This window comes from Hydractinia symbiolongicarpus, chromosome 11 (genome assembly GCF_029227915.1).
Source record: "Hydractinia symbiolongicarpus strain clone_291-10 chromosome 11, HSymV2.1, whole genome shotgun sequence".
In the NCBI taxonomy this organism is placed as follows: Eukaryota; Metazoa; Cnidaria; class Hydrozoa; order Anthoathecata; family Hydractiniidae; genus Hydractinia; species Hydractinia symbiolongicarpus.
The window spans coordinates 17,662,844-17,689,163 of NC_079885.1; the positions used below are offsets into that span (position 1 = coordinate 17,662,844).

Sequence of the window (26,320 nt, forward strand, 5' to 3'; positions counted from 1 at the left end):
CTGACACTATTCTTAGATTAGGTATTATTTCATTATTTTGCTTTTAGCAATTTTATCACAATTAAAAGCAGCCTGGGAAAGGATCTCCTCGTGTTCCTAAAACTTTTAAAATGAGCAGTGGGATGTCGCATATAAAATCTACTGTTTAAAAGTTCCAACAGTCCTTAGTTCTTAGGGACACTCACAATCGAAAAGTATATGCTAAACATAAATTTGACGTTGGGACGAGGTAGAATCATTTTGCATTTAAGTATATCTTATTCTGTAAACATCGATTTTTTAGAGAACACAAAGTATTTTGAACTTTTTGTCGTCTACCTGCTAAGGAACACATATCCAAGTCATTATGATTTTAGGAACTGACAACATTTAAATATTACCTATCTGTAGATCCTCAGGGAAAGAGGATCTATAGACCTACATTTAGCTTACCCTTTTGCATTTACGAAAGAGCTGTCCCTTATCTTACATAAATTATTCCTCTTCCACACAGACAAAAAGATACACATTTACGTGAACGGCTACATGAAGCCTGTGACCTTAAGACAATAAACAAAAAGTCTAACAAAATTCCAACTAATACACATGCAGCTGTAGCTAGCAATACTCTATACCAAACTTCTTAACATACACCTCGGAACATATTTTGATCGACAAGATAGTGTTTATATAAATTGCCTCATTTATTTCGTTTACCATTGGGCTTTAATAAACAAACAATTCATTTGATCGAGGTCAATTTAAACCTTTTGTTTTGATAAGAAAGAGATTTTTTAAATCACACGTTTTGTAAGAATATCTGGTGGTTTACAACTTTTAAGAATAGTTCCTGAAACAAAAGTGCCTTAAATCCAACAGCAGTAAAAAATATATAAAGTATTACTTACTTTAAGGCAATGAATTTATAGTCTCTTGCAGAGGCAGGATGGAGGTTTGGCTTGAAACAACAACATGGTACACGTGACAAAAATACTTTCCTCTAGCATTTCCAATCCTTTTAGTATCTGAAAGGGTTTCCAAATTAAAACTTCTTTATTTAACTTAGCTAGCATGCAATTGCTGTGATACTCTAGCCACTTAAGGTGCCTCCTGCATTTGGACCTGACCAAGCTAAAACCATGTTGAAAAAGAAACATCCACTTGTCCTCCATGTAACCATACCCGTGGTCGTTTTAGGCGTTTTAACTTGAAAACCCACGGACGTTTTAGGCGTTATTTCTTCCCATTTCAGAATTTCATTCATTGGAACTTAAAAATCCGCGGGCGTTTTAGGCGTTTTTTCTTCCATCTGTAATTTTCATTCATTCAGAACTTTAAAACCTGCGGACGTTTTAGGCGAATCGACATTTTGCCTAAAATCGTCCCGGGTTTGCTGTTGAGTAAAATATATCAATGAATAAATCGATAAAACACCCGCATATCGTCATGAAATAGAAATCGACAGATGCTAAAGCAATTTACAAAAATAAATCTGTTTTTTTATAGATATTTCTATCTATAGATCTTTTTTGCTAGAGGCCACAAAATTAGTTAGGTTTAGGCAATTGCCTAGGCTGCCTAAACCTAGATTCGCCCCTGGAGGTACATGCCTTCATCGGTAGTATATTTTTTATTTGCGAACGTCATTTTTAACTGTTCGGTTTCTGTAGTTGGGACAAAATCAGAATCCGGTTGTTTGACAGGCTTTGGAGATGCCTCCAACCATTCGTCATTGTAACTGGAGTTTTATGTCCCATCTAAGTTTCATTCTGAAGAGTAAAGTTTAAGGAAACCAGTGAAAAGATAAAAAATTGTAAAAATTGTATACTCACGTTGGCGGCGACTTTTCGCAAGGTGTGGTGTAGTTGTAACAAAGTGATTGGTTATGTAGAATAAACTAGACAAGAGTAAGTAGAGAAAATCCAAAAGTGCGATAGCAATTGTAACATACCTGCTTTCCGTGTTCAACAATATCTGCGAATTGATAACTGCTTGTCTAGACCGCACAATTTCTTTCGTTTTACCACTACAAAAAAAATCTTATTTCAGGAATACCCTTAAAACGTAAATGGAAGTACTTAACTTACTCGATATGTTCCACTGATGATTCTAACTAGCCATCCATCCCTGATGAGTCCAAATCGTCATCAATTTCAGAATCTAAACCATACTAGAGTTAATGGTTTCTATTAAAACATTTTTTTAAAAACAGAATCATACAAACCGCTGGTTCGGCTTTTTTCACTCACAGAAGCATTTTAAGAGTTTTCATAGCATATCGCAATCAACTTGTATCATTGAATGCTTACGCTAAAAATGAGAAAAGAATAGCAAAGCCACTTTTAATACATCATAAAAAAGTAGTTAGAATAAGTCAAACCATAGATGCAGGGACTGGTTCCGTTTGCGTTGTTACTGCGCGAGTAAGTGGTTTTCTTAATGTATTTCAGAGGGACAAGGTTGTTTTTCATTGGCTATTTGTTCTTCTACCCCTGAAATAGCCTGTTTGGAAAAACAAAAGTTTCTTTTACGACTAGCTATATTACGCTTGAGTTCGAGTTATATGGTATCGCAATAAAGAAGGAGCAAAAAGATCCAAAATTACCATACGACGGTTGCGCTTGACAACTCTTTTCACATTGCTAGACAGTTTGTATGGAAATATGGAAGGCATAGCCCCGGGTACCAATATACGTTGGATCTTTCCTTTTTTTTCCTACCACGAACTATTCATTATAATTGCCTAAAGCTACAAACTATGAACTCATTTGTGAAAGGCGTCAAACCTGATTTTAAAAATTTTCTTCTTAGCTCGAAAAGTTGATCAAAACAGTCAGATGTAAAGTGTTCATTACATATTAGAACACGCTTTGGGAGAGTATCAGCTCTCAAACTCGTCCCCAGTGCCTTTTGTCTCTTTTTTTTTTACTGAACGGCGAGACGAAAAGACACTGGAATCGTAGGCCCAAAATGGCCAATATATGGCCAAATTATGCGAAAAGATAATATAATGTATGCGTGACGTTCTGCATCGTCATATTATAAAGATGGTGCATTCAAGCGGGCTTCTTGTGTTCAGTCGGATTCAAGTTCAAGTAAATTTAAGCGAAAATGAGTAGTACACGCGTTTTTGAAGTTTTAAATAGAATCCAGGTTGCACTTGGTAGGAATTCATTTCCTGATATGAACTTTAAACCAAAGCAAATAAAATGCTCAGAAGCAATTTTAAAAGGAAGAGACGTTTTAGCTGTTCTCCCAACTGGATATTGGAAATCGATCATTTTTCAGTTGTTGCCAGATTTTCTTTCAAATGAAGAGAAAGGAAGTATGATAATTGTTATTACTTCCTTAAATTCGATTATAGATGACCAAATGAAATTTTTAAAAAAAGTTGGAATGGAATGTTTTCACTTAAAAAGTCCATTTGACATTGAAGAAGCAAGAACAAATTTGTTCTCTGATTCCTATCCTGACAACGAAGTTGATAGTACTGCACTACCAGATTTTTCAATAAAAAAATTTAAAATCTTGTTTTGTCACCCTGAAGCAATTCTAAGTGATGTGGGGAGAAACTTACTAAAGACAAACACACTCCAGAAAGTTGTAGATGAAGCACATTGTATAGACACTTGGTAAGTTTTTTCTAATATGAAACTGTTGTTGAAATCTGTAGCTATGCTAAAACTCTTTCATTTTTTATTTAGCTGATACTTCATATGTAGCTATTTAAAAATTCGGGTTCAACTCCCAAGAAGGGTTATTATATCTTCATAAAAAAAATAATGTAACTATAAATACATATATATATACTATGTCTATAAAAATTCTAGCAAATATAACCAACATAGATATATAATAAATAGAAACTGCCAGTTATATAGTTTATATATTGTTAAATTTCAGGGGTGATAGCTTCAGAAAAGAATTTCTTAATCTTGGAGCCATTACATCCTTTTTTCTGGACATTCCTGTGCTTGCCCTAACGGCAACTTCTACAGTTAAAACAACAAGCAGAATAAAAAGTGTTCTTGGAATGAGGGATTGTGTTTTTTTGACTATCAATCCAAACCGCTCAAATGTATTCCTGGTTAAAAAAAAAGATACCACAATTCATATGGAATCGAAGGTATCAAAAAGATTTTGTTACCGATTGGAGAAGATTTAAAAAAACAAGCGAAAGCACATCCACAGACTATCATATACTGTAAATTAAAGTATTGTGGCTATGGGTACAAACTTTTTGAAAGTATAATCGGCCCTTTGCAATATGTAGGAGGCGAATGTAAACCATCCAAAAGTTTGTTTGTGCAATTTCATGCACCCCAAACTAAGCACATGAAGCATGAAATTATTTCAGAAATTTCAAAAATCGACAGTAACATCAGAGTCATTTTTGCAACTTCTGCCCTTGGTATGGGCGTAAATGCACCTAATATGAAACAAATTGTACATATTGGCCCTCCTCCAACATTGGAGGAATACATGCAGGAAATAGGCAGAGCAGGTTGCAGAGGACAGGATGCTGTAGCTGTGTTACATTACAACAACTCTGACATGTCGGCTGTTATAATCGACTTTGTTGCATAATTGACACTAGGTATTAATGCTAAGGAATTTGCCAATGTCCCAGATATTCTTGTTTGTGCAGATCTTATCACATATTCGCATTGGTTTGTTGTCAATAAACTTCCCTTATAAATAGAACTTTTTTTGTTGAACACAGATGTAGAATTTGTAATGACTGTACTTTGTGTTGGCAATTGTTGACTGACATTATCTGTAGTAGAGAACTTTAGTCTTTTTTTGGAATTGGCTACAAAAAAAACTTTGCAATATTATTTTCTCCTACAAAAATTGATTTTTTATTTTGATTGTATATAATGCATGCAATATTTTTTTCAAGTATTATATATATATATATATAAAATATATGAAACATTTTGATTATTATTTTTTAAAAACAGTTCTGTGAAGGTATACAATTACCTACCTTTATTAGTTTTTACAAATGAGTTGTTCACACTTTTAGGAGAAATTGCCATTCGTTTAACAACATAATTTTTAGTTGATGATGATTGTACTGACTGACATTTTTTGCGAAAACTGATAACGTTTTCAATAAATCTTGAACACTTTCGGCATATAACATCGTATGTTGCGTCAGATACTATGATTCCTGTGACAGTTTCAATTTTAGCTGGCAATCCATCTGCCACATTGCTTCCACCAAAAATACGTATGTATCTCCCACAGTTACTTTCTCCACAGAGTCTACAGAATCTTTGCTGCCCATCCTCAGTGTTACCATGAAAATATACTTTCTTTGGAGTAGTATTTTCTTTTCCTGGAAGTGACAAAAAAGTGCACATTTTAAAACTATATCCATGTAGCCTATCTATTACCAAAATAATACAAAAAAGATATTAGAGGGAATGCACATATGCTCATTACAATACATAAGGTAAACACGAAATAGATAAACACAAAGAAGGTACCAGAAGACAGAAAAACGTTTATGTATTTTTACATACCTTTGTGCATGACATAGTATTGATACACTCGAAGGCATTACTGATATTTTTACCACCAAAATTATAAGAGAAATGAATTGACTTACCATAGATTACGTGAGACTTTCATTTTCCAAATGCATTCCTTAGGGTAAATTGCAGGGTAAATTGCAAATAAATTACAGAAGCCAACAATGTTTTTAACAAATTTAGTGACCAAAAACAACTGAAAATAAAAACAACAACAAAAAAATTTCTATCACTTCTTATACACCATTTTCTTTCATCGTCGAAATGTGCTTGCATGGTTACGGCATAATTCTTAGAAATGCGTATAATTACGGTAATTATACCCAACCAATCAAGTGCAGAATTCCGGCCTACGATTCCAGTGTCTTTTCGTCTCGCCGTTCAGTAAAAAAAAAAGAGACAAAAGGCACTGGGGACGAGTTTGTATCAGCTCTGTTAATGAGTTTGAACTACGCAGCTTGTTGCTTCTGTCTGTTTGAAGACCGAAAATGGAATGCTCTCCGGCGCTCCTTCTATCATTGTTGTTACAGAAAGGTATAGCACAAAACGTTATTTTGAAACTAGCCGGGGGACCCGGCTTTAAAACGCCGGGTTAAGCCATAAGTTACTGTGCGGCCCACACAAGAGTACATACGTAATAGCGTTTCCCCCAAAAAACAATTTCAGTTTAAATGAAAAACGCACAAAACAGTCTGTCACTAATACTAGATTGAACATTTATTACAGGTAAACCGTGTCACACGTTTATATAAAAACACAGGAATCAGCCACAGGGTAACCCCTATCCAGCTATAAAAAATTACTTTGCGAAATAAGTTTTCATGACAGTAATATAATGTGTCGTTACCTAACTACATTTTTTATCATAAGAATTTTTTAATAAGAAATTTGTTGTATGTAAAAACTACATTTGGCTACTTTCACTTTTTAGCCAGAGCTAGCTGAAGAGCTAGCTAGGTAGCCACAACCACACCATAAAAAATAAATATTGATATACCAAACTGAATAAAAGCTTTAAAAGAATGGGAATAAATGCGGCTAGGTATAGCTAGCTAGATTCAATAGAATGCTACCTTGAATCTACGTTCTTAGCTAATATCTTAAAAATTGGTTAGTTTAAGATTTATACATGGCTAAAAAGCGTGACAATATATTCATCTTAACATGTGAAAACATAAAAAATAAGTATTTCTATAGATAATAGATACAAAGTATTTAGAGGAGAAAAAGGTCAAACGGAGACATACAAGCCTGACACGATCACTACCAAACTAACATAGTCTTCGTAGATGTTTCCGTTTTGTTGGGGTTCTGTCGTGATTTCGAAATTAAGCTGCGTTTAACTGAAAAACAGAGTTCCGTAAAAATCTGGATTGCGAAAAAAGGTGCGCGCAACCATTTTGAACACACAGAAAACGGCTATTATTAAGGAGATTATTAACAAAATAAACTTTGTTTTGATATTTTCTTCTTCTTCTTTTCCTCTGACTTTTACGAATTTTACTTAACATGACCAAGGGGACAGGGGAGATTTATTTGCCGTCCGAGAGATGTCGTCAAACCGGTTTAATCTAAAAAAGCTTCACCACAGAATTGCGGCTTTTGACGAGGAAGCATGTTAAGAAAACGTGGCTTTATATCTGCTTTATTATTTCGGATTTTAACTAATAAATTTTAAATTACTATTATAACTCATTTAGGGGGCATTCTCTGGATAATATCACAACTTTATAGCGCATAAACATAACAGCCTCGGGCTTTAATTTTAATTATCAGCCCTGTGTTTTTGTTGCGTTCAAAAATGAGGGCTGATAATGGATTTACAGCCCGCTACCACGGTTGTAATGTTGTTATCGGCCCGCAAACTACAATAGAATGTCTTTTGCTTTATTCGATCGAACATTCGAATTTTCGAAGAAGCCATTAACAGAACTCTCATTTCTCCACCATACTCAAGGACCATGAGCATCGTTGCTGATCGCGAATTCACAACAGCAAACGAAATGTTTGCTGCTCGATGCAATTATAAGACACACAACAAGAAACTGCAACACAAACATTTGATTACCGAAGAAGATATGGAGTTATTGAAAATTTATTTCAGTAATTGTTTAACCGATCCTGTTAAATTACAAGAGTATATTTGGTTCAACTTGTGTTTCCACTTTGGAGAACGTGGAAGAGAAGGCTGGAGAGACCTCAAAAAGGAATATTTTCTTGTTAAAGTGGATGCCCAAAGGAATCGATAATTGGAAGTGATAGTTACAGAGAATACAAAAAACAATCCTGGGGGCTGACTACAGTGATATAAGAATGTACGTGGTAGATACAAATCCTCCTGTTCCTTTAAATTGTACGTTGAAAAGCTCAATTCTCAAAATGCAGTTTGTTTGCTAAAGCTAAGAAAGCATTTCAAATGAAAAATGGTACACTAAGGAAGTTATCGGTAAGAACACTCTTGTAAATATCATGAAGCAGATTTCTAGAAAAGCAGGATTGAGAGAAATCTACACCAATCATTGTGTGCGAGCCTCTACAGTTACAAATCTGTATCATGCTAGAGTTGACACCCAACAGATTTGCTCTATTCCGAAGCACAAGAGCAAGTCTACATTATTTCATTACATCTCCTCGGTGCCAGACGAGCAGAAAAGAAAGAGCTCTCAAATTTTGACAAGATTTCTCTTGCCAACTATTTCGACCTCGTCGTCCCCTTTAACCTTAACATCACCGTCAATTGTGGATGTGGAAATAAAACCTAACGAGACCCACAAATCTTTGACAGTCTGTGATATCAAATGGAACTGCGCCATCAACTTTCAAGGATTTTCTAAACAATCATGCTAAATAAATTTATATTTTGACATATTATTTTTTTGCTTGTTACAATATTTAAGGTTTATACTAAGGTTTATATAATTAATTTATTTATTAGTTAAAATTGTACAAAAATGTTTTTTTTAATAATAATTGCACTTTTTAATAATTAAAATGATTCCTTCTGTTTATTTGATTTTTAGTTTTCTCAAATTTGGTTTTCTTAAAAAAAGTATTCAAAAATGATTACTGTTACAGCTACTTTCAGAAATTTTGAGATACGAAAAAAACAAAAAAATAACAACTTTGCTTTAAAGATATTGAAGTAAGTTATAATAGTATTAACATTAATTTTTCAGTCAATATTTTTATTTACTTCGCCCTTGGAGTGAAATTTTCAGCCCTCCACTCTTATTTATACCCTCTGCTTAAATAATACTGTCGGGCTAAAAATTTCACTCCGTGGGCGGTAAATAAAAATATTTCTCCTTAAAATGAACGCTATTGTTATAATACACGATAAACCGTGGATTATTCTATTTTCAGTAACTTTATGGAATACTTTACCGAATAGTTTTCCAGGATCTTTAAACAGTAAAATTTTACGACGATCTTTATAGTACTTTCGGATTCTCATACGTGTTTGGTAAATCATGCAGTTATGATATGGTATGCGAAATAATTTTACTATAGATATTTCTCTTTCAACAGCGCTTTATGCAGCAGAGGACCGAAGAATCACCAAGAATTACCAAAGAATCTTTCAAAATATGCAAAAGCCTACTGTTTGAAAGATATGAACTTAGTGGAAGGTATAAATGAACATAAACGTCCACACAACCTGTTTAACCCAAAGTTCATTTTAAAACATGACCTTGTAAAAAATGTGGTTGTAAAAAGTTAGAGCTGGTAAAGGCGGATTTTTTTTTCTTGTTTATTATACACAACTAGGAATTTCTGCTAACTCAGCAACTTAGAAAATAAATCAATATTGTTTTTGTACGCATTAAGGTCGATATTTTCGAGAAATAATAACAATTTGTATACAAAAAATACAGTGCAAATAATGTACGTGTTTGGACAGGTAAAAAAGGGTTACTGTCACCTTAACTGAAAAATGAAATGGTTTTCTGGCTATTATTTTCCAGATAATAAAAATCGTCCCAGATAATAAAAATCGTACCGGCAAAGCAATGTAAAAATTCGTATCGGTTAACCGAGAACATGTAATCAACCCAAAAGATGTCCATCATAGTTTCTACTTTTTTGTCTCCAGTACAGCATATGGAAAAAAGCTTTACTGGAAATTTCATTGATTTATGAAGTCGGTAGCCGCGAATAAATCCACGGGCTCGCTCTTCTTTTACTTACCGCATAATGTGCATACTGCGGTTACCATTTTGCGTGACAGACAAACGTATACGGATATTATAATATAGACTAACCAGGAGACCCGGCGTTGAATTACCAGGTTAAGCCACAAGTAACTGTTGTTGAACCCTCTAAGGAGTGCTTAATAAGCACGGTCAGGTGGATCGCTTTAGTACATGTATGCAGTATGTCGTAAATCAAGTGAAGCTCATACCCCATTGCAGTGTTGCGACTTTAAAATACATTTTCAAAAAATAACTCTCCCGCAACAAAAGCTAAAATAGAAACAAAGTTTACAAACCATTGTTACTCCATCATACCAAGAACAATCGGGCAATATTATTTTACTAGCCGGGGGACCAGGTGTCGTACACCGGGGTAAGCCACAAGTAAAAGTGTAACCCAGCATTAAAATGCCTGTGGAGCAATTAATAAAAACCGTAAACTGTCCCACACATTCAGGTGGAGCACTCTGGTACAGGTATGCAGTATGTCGTAAATCTGGTGAAGCGCTCAGAGCATTTTGGTTTCAGTTAAAATATTTTTTTCAAAAAGAAACTTTCCTGCACAATTAGGTTAGTCTACAACGCGTTGTCACCCGGTGATAGCAAAAAGGGCATGCCAAACTTATAGTTTACGAAAATGTTAGCTTAGTACAGTTAAACAATGTCGCACATATATGTAGGTACAATACCTTTTTATAAGAAAAACTTTATCCCAACTTTAGTTAAGCAGAAACACAGGAAACAGCTTATCGTTAACACTGGACTGAGCGCTTAGTACAGGTAAACCGTGTTGCACATGCGTTTATGCCTAATACCCCTTGAACACAGTTTATTCATGGTGTTAACTCCGTCATAGCAAAAAAATTAGTCAATATTATTTTATTTTGCAGAAAAGGTTCAGTAAACGCTAATAAATTAATCATGACACCGGAATGAGCACTTAGTACAGGCAAACTGTGTCACACATGTCTATAGGCGTAATAGCCTTTTCACAAAATAACTTATCACAACTTCAATTTAAATAAAAATACACAAAACAACCCGTTGTTAACACCAGGTGGAACATTTATTACAGGTAAACCGTGTCACACATAAGTTATAGCGTAATACTATTTCCAAAAAAAACTTTGCCACAACGGTTTAAATAAAAACACAGGAAACAACCCATCGTTACAGCTAAAAGAATTTATGACAGTAATAAAATGTGTAGTTGCCTAACTATATTTAGCATCATAAAAATTATTGAATAAGAAATTTGTTGTAGGTAGCTAAAAACTGCATTTGGCTACTTTAACTTTTTTAGAAAATTTCGTGTTTCGCGTAAGGGGACGCAGCTTTCCCGGACAGACAGACAGACAGACGACAGCTATTATTACAGAGACTAGCCGTTAACCCGTGGAAAAAACCATGGGGTCGCCCGTCCTTTATAAATCGATCGTGTTATTGTAACAGACAGACAAACAGACGCACGAACAGACAGATGGAATACGGCTATTATTAAAGAGACTAGCCAGGAGACCCGGCGTCGAAACACCGGGTAAGGCCTCAGTAAAGGTGTGACCCAGCGTTAAACACTTTGTGGAGCGCTTAATAGAGGTCGTAAACTGTACCACATAATCAGGTGGAGCGCTTTATGTATACAGTATGTTGTAAATAAAGTAAAGTGCATACACCATTATAGTGTTGCGACTGTAACATTTGTTTCAAAAAATAACTTTCCCGCGACGATAGCTGAAATAAAAACAGAGTTACTTCATCATAGCAAAACAATCAGTCACTATTATTTTATTTTGCGGAATAAGTTTTTGTGAAAGTTAAAAAATGAATCGTGACACCGAGCTGAGCGCTTAGTTCAGTTAAACGGTGTTGCACAGGCGTATAGGGATAATACACTTTCAAAAAAACTTTCTCGCAGACTCTGTTTAAACAAAAACACAAGAAAGGTCCATTGATAACACCGGACTTAGCGGTTAGTCCAGGTAAACTGTTTGCACATCCGTACAGGCGTGATTCCCCGAGAAAAGTTCAAAAATTAATGGGCTGACTCCTTAGTACAGATAAACTACCTCGCACATGCGCATAGGCGTTACGGCTTTTCAAAAAAACAGTCCGTTGTTAACACTGGGCAAAGCGCTTAGTACAGCTAAACAGAGTTGAACAGGCGTATAGTTGTATTACTCTTTTCCGAAAAAACTTCATTGCAACTTCAGTTTAGATAAAAATCCAGAGCCTGTCGTTACCCGTCCAGCTAAAACAATCACTCAGCCATTTTATTTGCAGAAGAGGTTTTCAGGAAAATAAGAAATGATGTAGCTATCTAGCTTACTGCATTTAGCATAAGATTTATTGTTTAGGAATATTGTTGTAGCCACACTGCATTTTTATACTTTCACTCTTAAGCCAAAGATATATCTATGGAACTAGCTAAATAGCCACAGCCTCAACATAAAAGTAAATGTTGGCTAGGATAAAAAGCTCTTATACCATACAGAATAGTAAAAAGAAAGACTCTTTAAAAGCATGTTTTTTTCCGCCAACAATAAAATTTCAGCCGGGGTTAAATTCTTTGGAATTATTTTTAAAAAATTATAAAGTTTTTTGTCTTAAAAAACAAATGGAGCCTTATTTTAGAGTGGGACCTTATTTAAGTCACGTTATATATCTTGATATAGGGCTTATCTGAAAGAAGAGTCTTAATTGGTCATTTACATATGGTGTGGTTTTTGGAATCGGTAGCTCAGTCGGTGGAGCGTCAGATGGGAGGTTTAAGCACTCAAGAAATGCCTTTGTGTTTCTTCCTTAAAACAACCGACAAGGTATATCCCTTCAAACTATGAGGCTAATGGCATAAATTACTCACAAGTTTACACAAATTCTCCAACAAATATCTTCCTCCAGCCCGCTATATACCGAGTATAGCAAGTGTCCTTGAAACATAACTTTTGTATAAGCTTTAGATTTTGTGGCTAGCTACACTTTCCATAATTCTTACTCAGAAGTCTAGCAGCTCAAACCAAATCAATAAGAAGACATATAACTCCCGCCAAACACTAGCTAATAGCAAGGAGCTATAACATACAACTGGTAAACTATTACTTGGCCAGCAGTAAGAGAAAGTGGCTAATAGGTCTAAACACAAAAACCTTGTAGCTAGCTAGCTAGCTAAGTTGTCGCTGTTAAACATAAAGAATTCAAACAAAAAGACACAAGCTTGACTTCTTAAAATATATTTATTAATGTTCAACTTCATCTCCAGAGCTTTTCTGCATGTTGTTGTTGAACATAAACTTTGATCACATCAGGTGAGAATTATTTTAACAAGCTAAAAGTGAAAAAGATATGCTTGTTGCTACCTCGCTACCTAGCTAGCTAGTACTAGAAAGTAAAGACGCAGAGATTTTTAAGTAACAATTAATTCATTGACCTCAGCTCTTGGATAGTTTCTTAAATTTTCGTTTTATGAAAGAAGACCTCGAAGCTCTTTGTTGTCTAAAGCATTTTGGAAATACATATAACATATACAAGCTTTAAACGAATTGTTTACCTACTGCTGCTTTCTCAGAGCAAGGTGGTTTAAAAAGAGAAGAAGATACATCTCAGTAGTTTCTATTAAACCATACTTTGCCAATTTGCAGATTGCTGCATTGTTTTCAAATTCAATTTTGTATACAAAAATTTTTTAAATCTCGCCCGTAAATTATAAAAGTTACCGTTCATCATTGTTATTTCTGCATAAATTATAAATCATTGAGTGTTTTGTAGTTTGATCGTTTAAAATCAGTTTTTAAACATTTCTGGTGATTTATACAGAAAATAAGTAAAAGCAGCCGAATATGAGGGTTATTTTGGTAAATTAAAGTTGCAAACATCTCAGAAAATAAAAACGCAAAGAAATAAAAATTAAAGGGGAACTCCAGTAAAAATCACTTTTTTCTTTTTTGTTATCGACCGCCTGAAGGCGGTCACTCCCGGAGGCCCTGGGTGCGTAGTCTTTCTTGCAAAAAAATTCTGCGTTCGTAGCTGTGGTCCCATGTTGAATGTAAAGGTCGCGGAATGATGGAGATACAGCTGAAAACAGTTGAAGATTTGCTGGCTTCGCCATCATATGATGAGCAGCAGACTGCCCTTGAAAGAACAAGTGTGCACGCTGCTGTTCAATTCTCTCTCTTTCGAAACGAACTTTACTATAAGCACGTGTTTGTGGTGGCGGTATTTTCACATCTCTCTCTTTCGAAACGAACTTTACTATAAGCACGTGTTTGTGGTGGCGGTATTTTCACAAGTAAGTAGAATTATTATAGAATTTTTATTTCAACGGATGAGCGTGAAGGCTCGAACGAGCATGAAAGCTTCACTCATATTTGATTGTTCAGTAAAGTGAAACTCGTCTAAAAAATGTTCATTTCTCAGCGCTACCATCTCTTGAATGCGGTCCTTAAAAGTCCAGGTATATACAGCTGTGCAATAGACACATTTTTAGAGTTGTGTTTCTATGTTTTTTATCCATATCTGAAAAATATTCATCCAGATATGACACATTTCTGTCACAAAATATATGACGCATGTGTCAAATATGACCAACATCTATCTTCTAATGTCACTGATCTTTCACTAATTTACGACTTGATCGCCTATAATGTTAGGGATCCCATTTGGACTTTAATACAATCAAGATGTCCCTCATCTCGTAGGAGGGACTGCAATGCTCAGTGAATAAGTCTGATACATATTTTGCTTAGCATAATGATTTACTTTATTGTAGAGAAATTTTAGCGGATATGTTTCCAACTGCTAAAAATTGATTCTATGATGCGTGATTTTTTTTATAAGCAACTTAGGATTTTGATAAGAACTCAAGTTGCTTACTTTTTGACCAATTTTTGTATCTCAAGTTGCTTAATGGTTGCTTATTTTTCTTGATAAACTTTTCGGTGTTATAATAAAGAAAAGAAAAATTGCAATCAGGCTTAATTTACTGGTAGTTTTTTAAAGGGAAATACAAGGAAAAGGCACAATTTCGGCCCACGAAGATGAAAATAGTGCGTTTCTCTTGGGCTTTGAATTATTTATGTGCAATACTAATTTAGACAGTTGCTTATGTTTGGAATTGTCAAGAACTGAAGTTGCTTAATACTTTTTGAAATCAAGTTCAGTTGCCCATAAACGAGTTGCTTATAAAAAACAAAATTGTATCTGAAAAAATCTTGAAACAATACTGCAATAATCTCAAGGTACATATTGAGAAAAATTTTACACACAGATGAAGTTCACGATTCTCTGTATTCTGTGAATAAAAAATCCCTGATTCTGTACAAGCAAACTAATCCTGTATAATGCTCCTCTTTTTTAGACATAACTGGCTTTGTCGCATCGTTTTCACCCATCAAACAAAACCAACAGAAAACCCGTGATTACTTTTTCATTTTCATCAAAAGTGGTCCTACGGACTTCAAGAAAATTTTGGTTAGCAACCACAAAAATATCAAAATCATTAGACAGAAAATATTTGATGCTTTTCATGACAAAACTACAATATTACTTGCGAAACTTGTACCTAGCAAAGATCTTTTCTTCTTCAATGCATACTCGGTCATCTCACCAGCATCAGATGCCATTGGCTTTGATTTTAACGATGCTGATGCAGTGCGTTTAGCTGATATAGATGATGATGGTTTAGTGACATCAGTGGTTGGTCAAATAAAATTCACTTCAGAAGAAACATGTCAAGTGTACACGAAGCAGGGTAAAAATCGCCAGGATAGAATGAGAGAGGGCATCTTTAGTGATGGTACGAGAACATTGAAGATCACTATTTGGGCTGATTTATTGGAAATTGTTAAGGAATTCCAATTAATTCAAATAGCAAATGCGTCAACCAAGACCTTCTATAAAGAGCTGGTTCTTACAACCAATTATTCGACAATCATTTGCTTTTTAACAGAAGCGTTGGATGTACAATTTGATGAGTCTGTAGCGCAAAAAGATTCTACAGCAACACCGCCTAAGGTAATGATCGTATGTTGTCCCGTTATTGAGTTTATTGTCGTGAAAACCTTCTTACAATGCAAAATATGTAAGGGAAAAGTAGATATTCGTCTAGGAACTGGTTTGGCAACCTGCACCAATGTTCACTGTGGTCGAGATTTCTCAGTCACTCATTTAAAGCAGCAACCGAACTGCTGCCAAATATGTGTTGTTTTGGATATGCGTAACGAATATGTTGCTTTAACCGTAACTGCTTACAGAGAAGTCCTTGAAGAATATTTCGGCGAAGAAATTGCGGATGAGGTGAAACTGCGATCCGATTTGTTGAATCTCACAGATGTTGATTTTGTTATCACCAAAGGTCAAAAAGTTAGCAAAATGACCATGCATAAAAAATGAACTATTCGAAGATGATTCCACTATGGCTTTTTTTTTGTACTACTTGTGTTATTATTACCGTAGGACTGTGAAAACTGCTTATTTCATGCTATATATGTACCAATTTGTCAGTTGTAGAAATTGAGCTGATTTGAGAGATCATGATCCAACATCTCGTTAATTTTCTATTACAGCTTTTATATGAAAACTCTTTTTATATCATGTTGATAGCTGGTCTAACACATAAAGATCAAACACTTTTTTGCTCTCTATTTTTTGTTATTATTTTGATAGGTATGTGACTTTTCTTTATTTTCACATTGTAAATATTTACTTTAAAAACAAAAAGTACGTTTGGTTTTGTTATACCATGCTTCGTCAATTTCCAATGCTGAAAAGTAACTATGCAATGTGGTCTCTTCCCGCGCATTATATTCTGTTTTTTCATGGCCAAAAATTTTCCAATGAAAAGTTAACCTGCCCTAGCCGTACTGAACGATGGAAAAATGAATTTCGCGGTATTGCAAATTGGTCACCTATCGTAGCGTACCACTTTTCCAACTGCTGCGCATATGCAAGCTTTGCAGAAAATAGGATACGTTCTTGCATAGAAAGTATGGAACCAGCAGCATATTCAACTGATTCAGGTATACAAATAGGTTGAAAGGCAGTCAATAATAAATATCTGTAATATATATACATATAAATTGGCCTTCAACAAAAGTGATGATATATATGACCATTCGCAAGAAAACTTATTTATTTGAACTGAAAAATTGATGCACGCAGCGGTCGCACCAGTGTGGACACTGCCCTAGTATACGTACTCAGAAAAGCATAAGAAATCAAAAAAAACTTACTTTACTTGTTTTTCTTATTTAAAATTGTTGTACAAGCCTTCGCATATTCAATTTTTTTCTCATAAAAAAACAGACAGGCGCGATTTCATTTAGGACTGGATCCGATTATAAATAATGACATTACATCGTGCAGAAAGTTTAAGCGAGCGCAGAGAACGTTCTGTTAGATTGCCGCCATATTTGTTTTTGTTTGCTACACTTTCGGTGCCGTTTAACTAGAACGGCATTAGGACTAAAGATGGTAGAGTTAAAAGTGTAAAAGAAAAAAAACGTCTTTGTTGATTTTATATAGAGGAAAAACCATTTTCGTATTTGTTTATTTTATTACCCCCAAGTCATGGCTGAAATGTTCACAGGTTATCGACCAAGAAACCAGTGGCAGAACTTGATTTTTGATGGGGATGAACGAAAATTTGAGATATGGAAAACAAAGATTTTAGGTTACATGAGAGTCAAGGAACTTAAAGACACTTTAGTTGGAACTAGTAGTATCGAAATTGATCCAGATAAAAATAAACTTGCATTTGCTGAACTTATACAATTTTGAGATGAACGTTCTTTGTCAATGGTCATTCGTGAAGCAAAAGATGATGGAAGAAAGGCTTTCAAAATACTGAGAGAATTTTATTCAGGAAGTAGCAAACCGAGAATAATTACCCTATACAACCAACTTACAGAATTGTTGAAAAGTGACAATGAATCAGTAACTGATTATATGATGAGAACAGAAAAAGCTGCAGCCACATTGAAAACAGCTGGTGAGAATGTCAGTGATGCTTTGTTAATTGCAATGGTACTCAATGGACTCCCCGATCAGTACAAAGCTTTTGTTGCTATTATAACACAATCCGAAACTGTAGACACATTTCACAAATTCAAGCAAGCTTTGAGAAATTTTGATGAAACTGAAACTGCCCGATCTTCAAAACCAGAAGCTAATAAAAATGAAGCTATTATGAAAGCACGAAATGAATTTTTATCTAAACAACTCATTTGTTACAGTTGTGGAGTTGCTGGACATAAAACGAGTGAATGTCGGCGACAATGGTATACCGTTTGTAGATCCTCATCGCACGCGAACCGTAACTGCCGAAAACAAAACCGTGACCAGGCCAAGTCGATGAGTGATAATAATCAGAGTCATTCTTTTGCATTCAAGATTATTGATGACTTCAGTATGAAAATTAATGGTAGTGAGACACTACTCGTGGACTGTGAAGCAACAACGCATATAGTGAATTCTGAAGAAAATATGATTGGAAATTGATAACAACTTCCAACCAGCTGAACATTATATAGAATTGGCAGATGGGAGCAAATCAAACAATGTTGCATTGAAAAGAGGAACGTATGTCACATACTTACGTACAGAAAGTGGAGAATAAAGTTCACCTTGAAAACGCACTGTATGTACCAACTTACCCTCAAAATATTTTTTCTGTTCAAGCCACAACCCGTAAAGGTGCTGTTGTCAACTTCTCCAATGATCATGCTAATCTCATTGCCCCAGATGGAACAATCTTTCCAATCTGTACAAGAATAATGTGAGCCAAAAACGCATAGAAGATTTTAGAACATGGCACAGAATATTAGGACACTGTAATATTGATGATGTGATAAAATTAGAATCTGTAGTTCAAGGAATGCACATCAGTGAACGAGAAAAATTTGACTGTGAGGTATGTACACTAGCAAAGCAGACCAACACTCGTAATCATCAGCCAGACATCCGTGCCGCGACACCTCACGAACTTGTACACACCGACCTAGCCAGACCAATAGAAGCAGCGTCACTGAATGGCTTCAGATATGCTCTTGTTTTCAATGATGATTTCACAGGATGTATGTTTACTTATTTTTAAAAACAGAAATCTGGTGCGTCCCGTGCATTAGAAAAATGTTTAGCAGACATAGCGCCCTACGGCAAAGTGAAAACCTTTAATTTTGACGAAGAAATTTTTCCATTTGGTGATATAAAACGAATGCGATCGGATGGGGGTGGAGAATACATATCACAGGACTTTAAAACTATCCTGACAAAACACTGTATCAAACACGAAATCTCTGCTTCACTTTCTCCTCATCAAAATGGCACTGCAGACCCTTTTTGAAATGGGAAGAGCATTGTTACTTGAAGCTAGCTTACCTAAACATTTATGAACATATGCTGTTATGGCTGCTACACATATTCGAAATCGTTGTTTTGTAGACAAAACATCGGCATCAGAGAAACACCATATGGTTTTATCACAGGACTAAAACCTGACATCTCAAGATTACATGTTTTTTGTACAATATGTTATGCATACGTCCATAATCAAAAGAAATTGGACCCAAGAAGCTGTAAAGGAATTTTTGTCGGGTATGACAAAAAGAGTCCAGCCTATCTAGTTTACTATTCCGACAGCAGGACTGTATCAAGACATAGACTTGTGAAATTTACGGAAAAATCCATCAGCAACGACTTATTTTCAGCTGAAGCCAATACTAAACCGGCTACAAAAAGTAGTTCAGAACAAAATGAGAACCCAGAGAAAAAACCAGAGACTCGATACCCAACTAGGGAACGCAAAGCTCCACCACGATATGCTAATTATCACTGTAGTGATTTTGAAGACACCGATTATTATTGTTGCTTTCTGAATGTTCCAAACACATATAATGACGCAATTCAACAAGATGACGCAGATCAATTGATAAGTGCGATGGAAGAAGAAATCAACTGTTTAAAGCTCAACGATATGTTCACCGAAACACCACTACCCAAAAATAAGCAAGCAGTGGGGGGAAATGGGTGTACACCATCAACGGAAGTTCAAGCAACCCAATTTACAAAGCGTGTTATGTAACAAAAGGATTCAGTCAAAAAGAAGGAATAGATTACTTAGAAACCTTTTCACCAATTGATAGAATGGAGTCTATCCGTACTTTACTACAGGTAGCTGTTCAAGAAGATTGGAACATCCATCAAATGGATGTTAAAGGAGCATATTTACACGCTCCAATAGAATGTGAAGTTTATGTTCAACCAGCTACTGGATATGAAACAGCCAATAATGTTTGGAAGTTAAATAAATCTCTTTATGGGCTCAAACAAAGTGGACGCAATTGGCACCAATTGCTGCATGATTTTTTATGTGATATTGGTTTTGTCCAATCTTATGCCAATTCATGTGTGTTTGTTCATAGACAATGTGGTGATACCATTGTGTTACTTGTTTGGGTGGATGACCTTATTAATACATCAAGTAAGGACGAACTGCTCAACACTGTCAAGATCCAGTTGAAGAATCGATTTAATATGAAAGATCTTGGAACACTCCCATCGTTTCTTGGAATTGATTTTGAGAGGGGGATTGACTTCGTCACCATGTCCCAGTCCTGTTACCTTAAAGATGTCCTTATCCGATTCAGTCTCAATGATTGTAAACCGAGGAATACCCCATGCGAACAAAACCCTGCCGCATATATATTACATGAGACCAGTGATACTGAGAAGACCGATAACGACACTAAACTTTATCGTCAAATTGTGGGAAGCATTGTATATGCCATGACTTGCACCCGACCAGATTTGAGTTATGTTGTAACTAAGCTGTCTCAACACTTGTCAAAGCCTGAAAATTCAGACTGGATTATGTTAAAACATGTATTTCAATATATAAAGAATACTGTGAGTTATACATTCACTTTTCGTAAACTAAACCATGAAGAATTTCGTCTCTATGCATTTTGTGATGCTGATTGGGCTTCTTCTTTGGATAACAGAAGAAGTATTACCGGTTATTGTATCAGCATCAATCCGAGTGGGCCACCTATCAGTTGGAGGTCGAAAAAACAAGCGTCTGTGGTACTTTCAACATGCGAAGCTGAATATATGGCCCTCTCACTAACAGCTCAGGAGACCGCCTACCTAACACGACTTATCAAAGATTTAACAAATTTTGACCTCAAGCCGCCTGTGATTAAAAATGACAACCAAGGTGCCTTAGCGTTATTGAAAAACCCCGTAAAGCACATGAAGGCCAAACATATCGATATCCGATACCATTATATCAGAGAATGTTTTCAACAGAATCAGATAGCTGTAGAATATATACCTTCCAGTGAAAACAAAGCTGATATATTTACAAAACCGCCAAAGAAACATTTCTTGACAATGTTCAAACAATATTTATTTGGAGAGTAATTTTTAATGAGAACTTTACGTCAAGTGGGGGTGTTAGATTGCCGCCATATTTGTTTTTGTTTGCTAGACTTTCGGTGCCGTTTAACTAGAACGGCATTAGGACTAAAGATGGTAGAGTTAAAAGTGTAAAAGAAGAAACACGTGTTTATTGATTTTATATAGAAGAAAACCCATTTTCGTATTTGTTTATTTTATTACCCCCAAGTCATGGCTGAAATGTTCACACGTTCATGTTAAGACCTATAGCTTACATTTAAATCACTTTTTGTATGTAATTTACATTTAAATCTTTAAAAAATGGTTAGTTGCTTTGCGTTTCGATGTACCAATCGACCAGAGAAGTGTAAAGAAGTAAGTTTTCACAGAATCTCGTCTGTTGTGAAAAAGAAAGAACTCAAAAATGGCTAAACAAAATACGTAGTGCAGGTGATCTACCAAGCAAAGTTTTTATATTTGGTTAGCACGCTTCACAGATAGTTTTTTAAAAGAGATCTCTAAAAAGAGATCTTTAAAAGAGAAATAAACTTCCATATTAAAATATTGCCACTTTGTAAAAATGCCATTTCAGCTAGTGAACGCGATCAAAGTTTCTCATTTCTTCTCATTTCATTATTTGTACTTATATCCACAGAACGCAACCAAATAACGTTTTGTACATTTTTATATTAAATAAAAGAACATTATACCACCAATTTAAAATACAAACACAGACAAACCAGCTTTCTAGTTACACATCTCTCGTAGCGCTCAAGTTTCTATTCTTTGTTTTTTAAATAAAAAGCTTTTTTGATGGAAGGACATGCCGAACACTTTCAGGGGATAAATGTACCCATTTTCTTCAATCTTTGTAACTGTTTAAGGCTGCATGTAATGCTGATAATGCAGTTTCTAAAAAAGCTTTGTCAAAACAACCATTTATAAATCAGTAGCTTATGCAACGCATTTATGACCTACCATAATCATAAGAATGATTTTTATTTATACTATATTAATACCCCTGTTTTACCAACTTATTACGACCCGAACATTATTCGATCTTTCGATCACGCATTTAAATGGTCCTCCATCATGGCAAAAATTTCAACGTTACATAAAATTTGTGTGCATTTGTGCGCAAAAAAGCGCGTGCAGAGGAAAAATATTGCTGAATTGTGAAATAAAAATAAATTGGCTTGTAAAGTAAGAAAGTTTTTTTTACTGAAGCAAATGATAAAGTTTTTTTAACGAAAAGAATGTTAAAAAAAAGCGATTAAATATATTTTCTATTTCTTTAAAAAATATTTTGCTAAGAACGTTACTTTGAGTCAGTAAAAGACACCTCGTCACTTTCACTAAAATTTATTTTCATTGACGTATTCACTGTCGTACTTTGATTTTTGGCATCTTTTCTTCAATTCTATTCATTTCTTTCTTGATCAATTAAATAAATAAGTCAATGTAAATGTCTTACGGGAAATTTGATTCAAGTGATGGCATTTAGGCACAGAAATGGTTGCAAAGAAGAAGCTTTCACATTCCACTCTTTGATCACTATGTCTGTCTGTTCTCGTGTTTTTTCTTTTTATGTGTATTTTTGTATAACTTGAGACATTTCATGTTTATGTTTTAGTAAATTAAATGTATATTGATAATAAGAAAGCAAGATAAATAACTGAAATCACGTTCATTTACAAAAAGAAGGGCAAGAAATAAGAAAAAACATGTTGCACCTGATCCACCTATGATGTTGTAGCTGGGACAACTCAAAGTGGACCTTCTACGTCTTTAGGCTCTGATGAACAAAGCAATGTATTTTCAGACATTAATTTTATTATAAACACTGATATATTGAATCAGATTGTTGGGTTGATTGGAAGTTGTCCCAAATGCTGTAATGCCGGAAAGCATACAACTATTACCGGTCAGTTTCGGTAGATTCTAAGAATAAGAAAGGACTAGCTCAGGAAATATGTTTAAAATGCTCATGTGGTTGGACAATGTCTCTTTTTTCATCAAAGAGGATTGATAAAACTAATACAAAGAGCCGCTTCGACTTTTATTTATGTGCCGTGCTAGCATCCCGAGAGATAGGAAAGGGTTTGACGGCCATTGAAAGTTTCTTTAGTCATATGAGTATGCAAGCGCCAATGAAAAATCTTGCTTATGCAGAAATTGTCAATGTTATTCATCCTGCATACATAAATGCTGCGGAGAAAAGCATGGGCAATGCGGCTAAATCAGTTCGCATGGATAATGAAGTTACAGATATTGTCGCATCTTTTGATGGAACTTGGCAAAGAAGGGGTTACGCATCTTTGAATGGTGTGGTGATATGCATAGAGCGATCAAATGAGAAATGTATCGATATTGAAATTAAAACAAAAGGCTGTAAATCATGTATATTTTGGAAAAAGAAAAAAGGGAGTGAAGAATGTGATGTATGGAAGGCCTCTCATAAATGCTCAATAAACTTTACAGGGTCTGTATCATCTATGGATTTGGTTGGTACACTGGATATGTTTGAAAAATCTGTTACGAAAAGAAAACTGAGGTGTGAAACCTTTATAGAAGATGGTGATTCCTCATCTTTCCCCAATGTAGTAAAGGCCAAACCTTATCCAGGTTTAGAAATTAAAAAGGGTATTGGTCATGTGCAAAAACGGGTTGGTGCAAACTTGCAAAAATTGCGCAAGAATTTACCTGCTGATCGCAAGAAGTTTTTGTTTAGGAAGGGGAAATTGGCAGATGTTGCAATAAATTACATACAGAATTGTTATGGTCTAGCTAGTGTTAGTGCTATCCTGAGCCATTGCTCCAACATAGCTAATCCGGAGGAACGGCATAAATGGTGCTCTCGGGCAGAAGATTCATAGTGCTCGCAAACAGGGAAAGAATGAATTAAATATTGCCCCAAACATAAAGAATGAACCAGAGACGACTCCCTATTATCCAAATGTATGCACGGCAAAACACAAAATGTAAATGAGGCGTTGAATAACATGATATTGAAAAAGTGTCCCAAAACAGTATATGTCACCAAAAAAACCCTTGAGATGTGTGTATCATCTGCAGTACTTGAGTTTAATGAAGGCAAAAAGGGCGTTGTAAATGTCATGTAGCTTGCTGGATGAAACGAATTGAAAAAAGACGCATACAAGAATATTGAAAGTAGACGTAAACGTCATCTCGTTAGAAAATCCTTGACACCTGTTAAGCGTAGTTGAAAGGAAATGCGAGCCATCAGAAAAAAATTGGAGTGACACCAACATGGAAAAAGAAGGGACAACATACAAAACTGGAAGCTATTTTTATTGGACATTTATGTATATTTGAGTGATTTGTTCCTAGTCGTCTTGTCAAAAGTGCTAATTCTGCTGTCATAATTATTATTCATGAAAATTAATAATTCTGAAAGTTCTGCAGAGGATAAAAAGAGAACGGTTTGTCGAAATGCTCCAACATTTTCAGGGTTTGTTCATAAGGTTATTGCACAGACCCTCTAACAATAAATATGTAATCTGGGTGGGTAAAGCAATTTTATGTTGAGTCAAAGTGTGAATTTTTTATGATTTTTTAATTTTCGTAAATAAGTTGACATAGATTTCACAAATTTTTCCAAAATAAAAAAATATTGTTAGGGGATCCTTACCAGGGTAGTTTTACTTACTGGAGTAAATTTCAGCTCTAGGGTACTAACATTGAAGGAATAATTCACTGCAGAAAATTACCTACATTTTAGCCAGTTTTTTATCGCTTAATTTATGCGCATAATTAATTATTTCGTTTCTTTTTTCTTTTTTTGGAAAATTTAATGTCCTAAGTAACTAAAAAAGTCAAAAGTAGTTCTTTAATGTGAATATTTCATGTAGTTCATTTTTTTACTGGTGAGCCACCTTACACATGGGCAAAAAAAACGGGAAAACATTCTAGATGGACGAAAGTGGTTGTTATGGACGTTGCTCTGCTGCTTCCGCGACTGTCTAAGGAAAGAAATACATTGCACCGTCTAATAAAATTTGTGCCACTGCAATTTCAGGTGAATTTGTTGTCTAAGAACAGTTAAAAGTCTGCTTCAACTGATATGTTGCAAGGCAGGCATGTTACATAAGTTATTATTCTATTATTCTATTGCAACAATAAAAAAGAACGTATTTGTGTTTTCTCCTACATTTCTGCAGCAACGGTAATCTCTATTTATATACAATTATAAACACAGATGTACTAAAGTCTTCTACACAACGATTCGAGTTTTGGAGGAAACAGGATATAAGAGTTCATTGTGAAACTCAAACGTTTAGTACATTGAAAAAACTTTATTGTTAAAATAATTAATAAGAGTTTATAAAATTGTAAAACTTGGTACGATAGACTTCCCGCAATACTTCTCTTGCTAAAATCAATAGAAAAGAATTCTTTGTAAAAGTCAAAAGTTTATAAAATTGTAAAACTTGGTACGATAGAGTTGATGTTCATGTGATTAAACAGGTACGTGTTTAGAACATAGCATTTAAAGATGTTATAGCTAAGGAAAATAATATAATCTTTTGGAAAATAATATCATCTTTTGGATCGGAAATGATGTTATTTCGTTGGATCGATACTTCCTTTGTATCTGGTCTACAATATATCTCTAAACACGTTAAATAAATCGTTATATAACCAATACAACATCTTAAAACATTTACACATGCAGGTCAGCACTTTTTAAAATTCAACCAAAATTCCCCCCTAAAAAAATGCAATGCCTCTGCAAAGTACTTTCATTACAAGCCTCAATAAAAGTTAGGAAAAGCCACGTAATTTCAGCACTTATTCAAATGCGGAACAAAAGTTATGCCTAATGCAAATCCTTTTAATCTTTTCTCAATAATTGTTTTTTTCTACCTCACAAAATGGAACAGGTAAATAACTTCCTGCGTCCTGCGCTTTTTGAGTTTGTTCTTTTAAGAAAAAAAATCTATATATGCAAAACATTCGCTAAAGGAAAACACTATATTTTTCAACATATCGAATAATCCATTAATAGATTGTTTCAGTTAAGCTATTCTTAAGAAACTGTTGCAAAGATATATTCAGTGATTGTGTCACCCGGAGATGACCATCCAATATAGTAACGATGTAGCACAATATTTAATACTATTGTATTACAGATAAAGTTAAACAAATTCCATAAGGTCACCTTGTGACTTCACTCCTCCATTGAGCGGATCTTAGTCG

The 26,320-nt window shown here is 34.9% G+C and overlaps 3 protein-coding genes across 3 annotated transcripts; all 3 read left to right on the plus strand.

Moving 5' to 3' along the window:
• Positions 1-3,090: 3,090 nt before the first annotated feature.
• Positions 3,091-4,566, plus strand: LOC130613484 (ATP-dependent DNA helicase RecQ-like). Its single transcript, XM_057434821.1, has 3 exons — positions 3,091-3,611; positions 3,883-4,022; positions 4,106-4,566. The coding sequence occupies exons 1-3, from the start codon at positions 3,091-3,093 to the stop codon at positions 4,564-4,566; spliced, it is 1,122 nt and encodes a 373-aa protein (XP_057290804.1).
• An 8,880-nt stretch (positions 4,567-13,446) lies between these two features.
• LOC130614622 (uncharacterized) lies at positions 13,447-16,232 on the plus strand. The gene is made up of 2 exons (XM_057436056.1): positions 13,447-13,994; positions 15,063-16,232. Exon 2 carries the CDS (start codon positions 15,476-15,478, stop codon positions 16,094-16,096), a length of 621 nt encoding a protein of 206 aa, XP_057292039.1. The 5' UTR covers positions 13,447-13,994; positions 15,063-15,475; the 3' UTR covers positions 16,097-16,232.
• A 3,614-nt stretch (positions 16,233-19,846) lies between these two features.
• Positions 19,847-21,124, plus strand: LOC130613485 (uncharacterized). Its single transcript, XM_057434822.1, has one exon. It carries the CDS (start codon positions 19,847-19,849, stop codon positions 21,122-21,124), a length of 1,278 nt encoding a protein of 425 aa, XP_057290805.1.
• The last annotated feature ends 5,196 nt before the right edge of the window (positions 21,125-26,320 follow it).

Bases quoted from the DNA above. Each gene is read 5' to 3' on its own strand.
- LOC130613484 (XM_057434821.1), top strand. From the start codon at position 3,091: ATGAGTAGTACACGCGTTTTTGAAGTTTTAAATAGAATCCAGGTTGCA. The intron at 3,612-3,882 runs GTAAGTTTTTTC...GTTAAATTTCAG, and splicing joins GCACATTGTATAGACACTTG to GGGTGATAGCTTCAGAAAAG. The intron at 4,023-4,105 runs GTGTTTTTTTGA...ATGGAATCGAAG, and splicing joins TGTTCTTGGAATGAGGGATT to GTATCAAAAAGATTTTGTTA.
- LOC130614622 (XM_057436056.1), top strand. From the start codon at position 15,476: ATGAGAGAGGGCATCTTTAGTGATGGTACGAGAACATTGAAGATCACT.
- LOC130613485 (XM_057434822.1), top strand. From the start codon at position 19,847: ATGGAGTCTATCCGTACTTTACTACAGGTAGCTGTTCAAGAAGATTGG.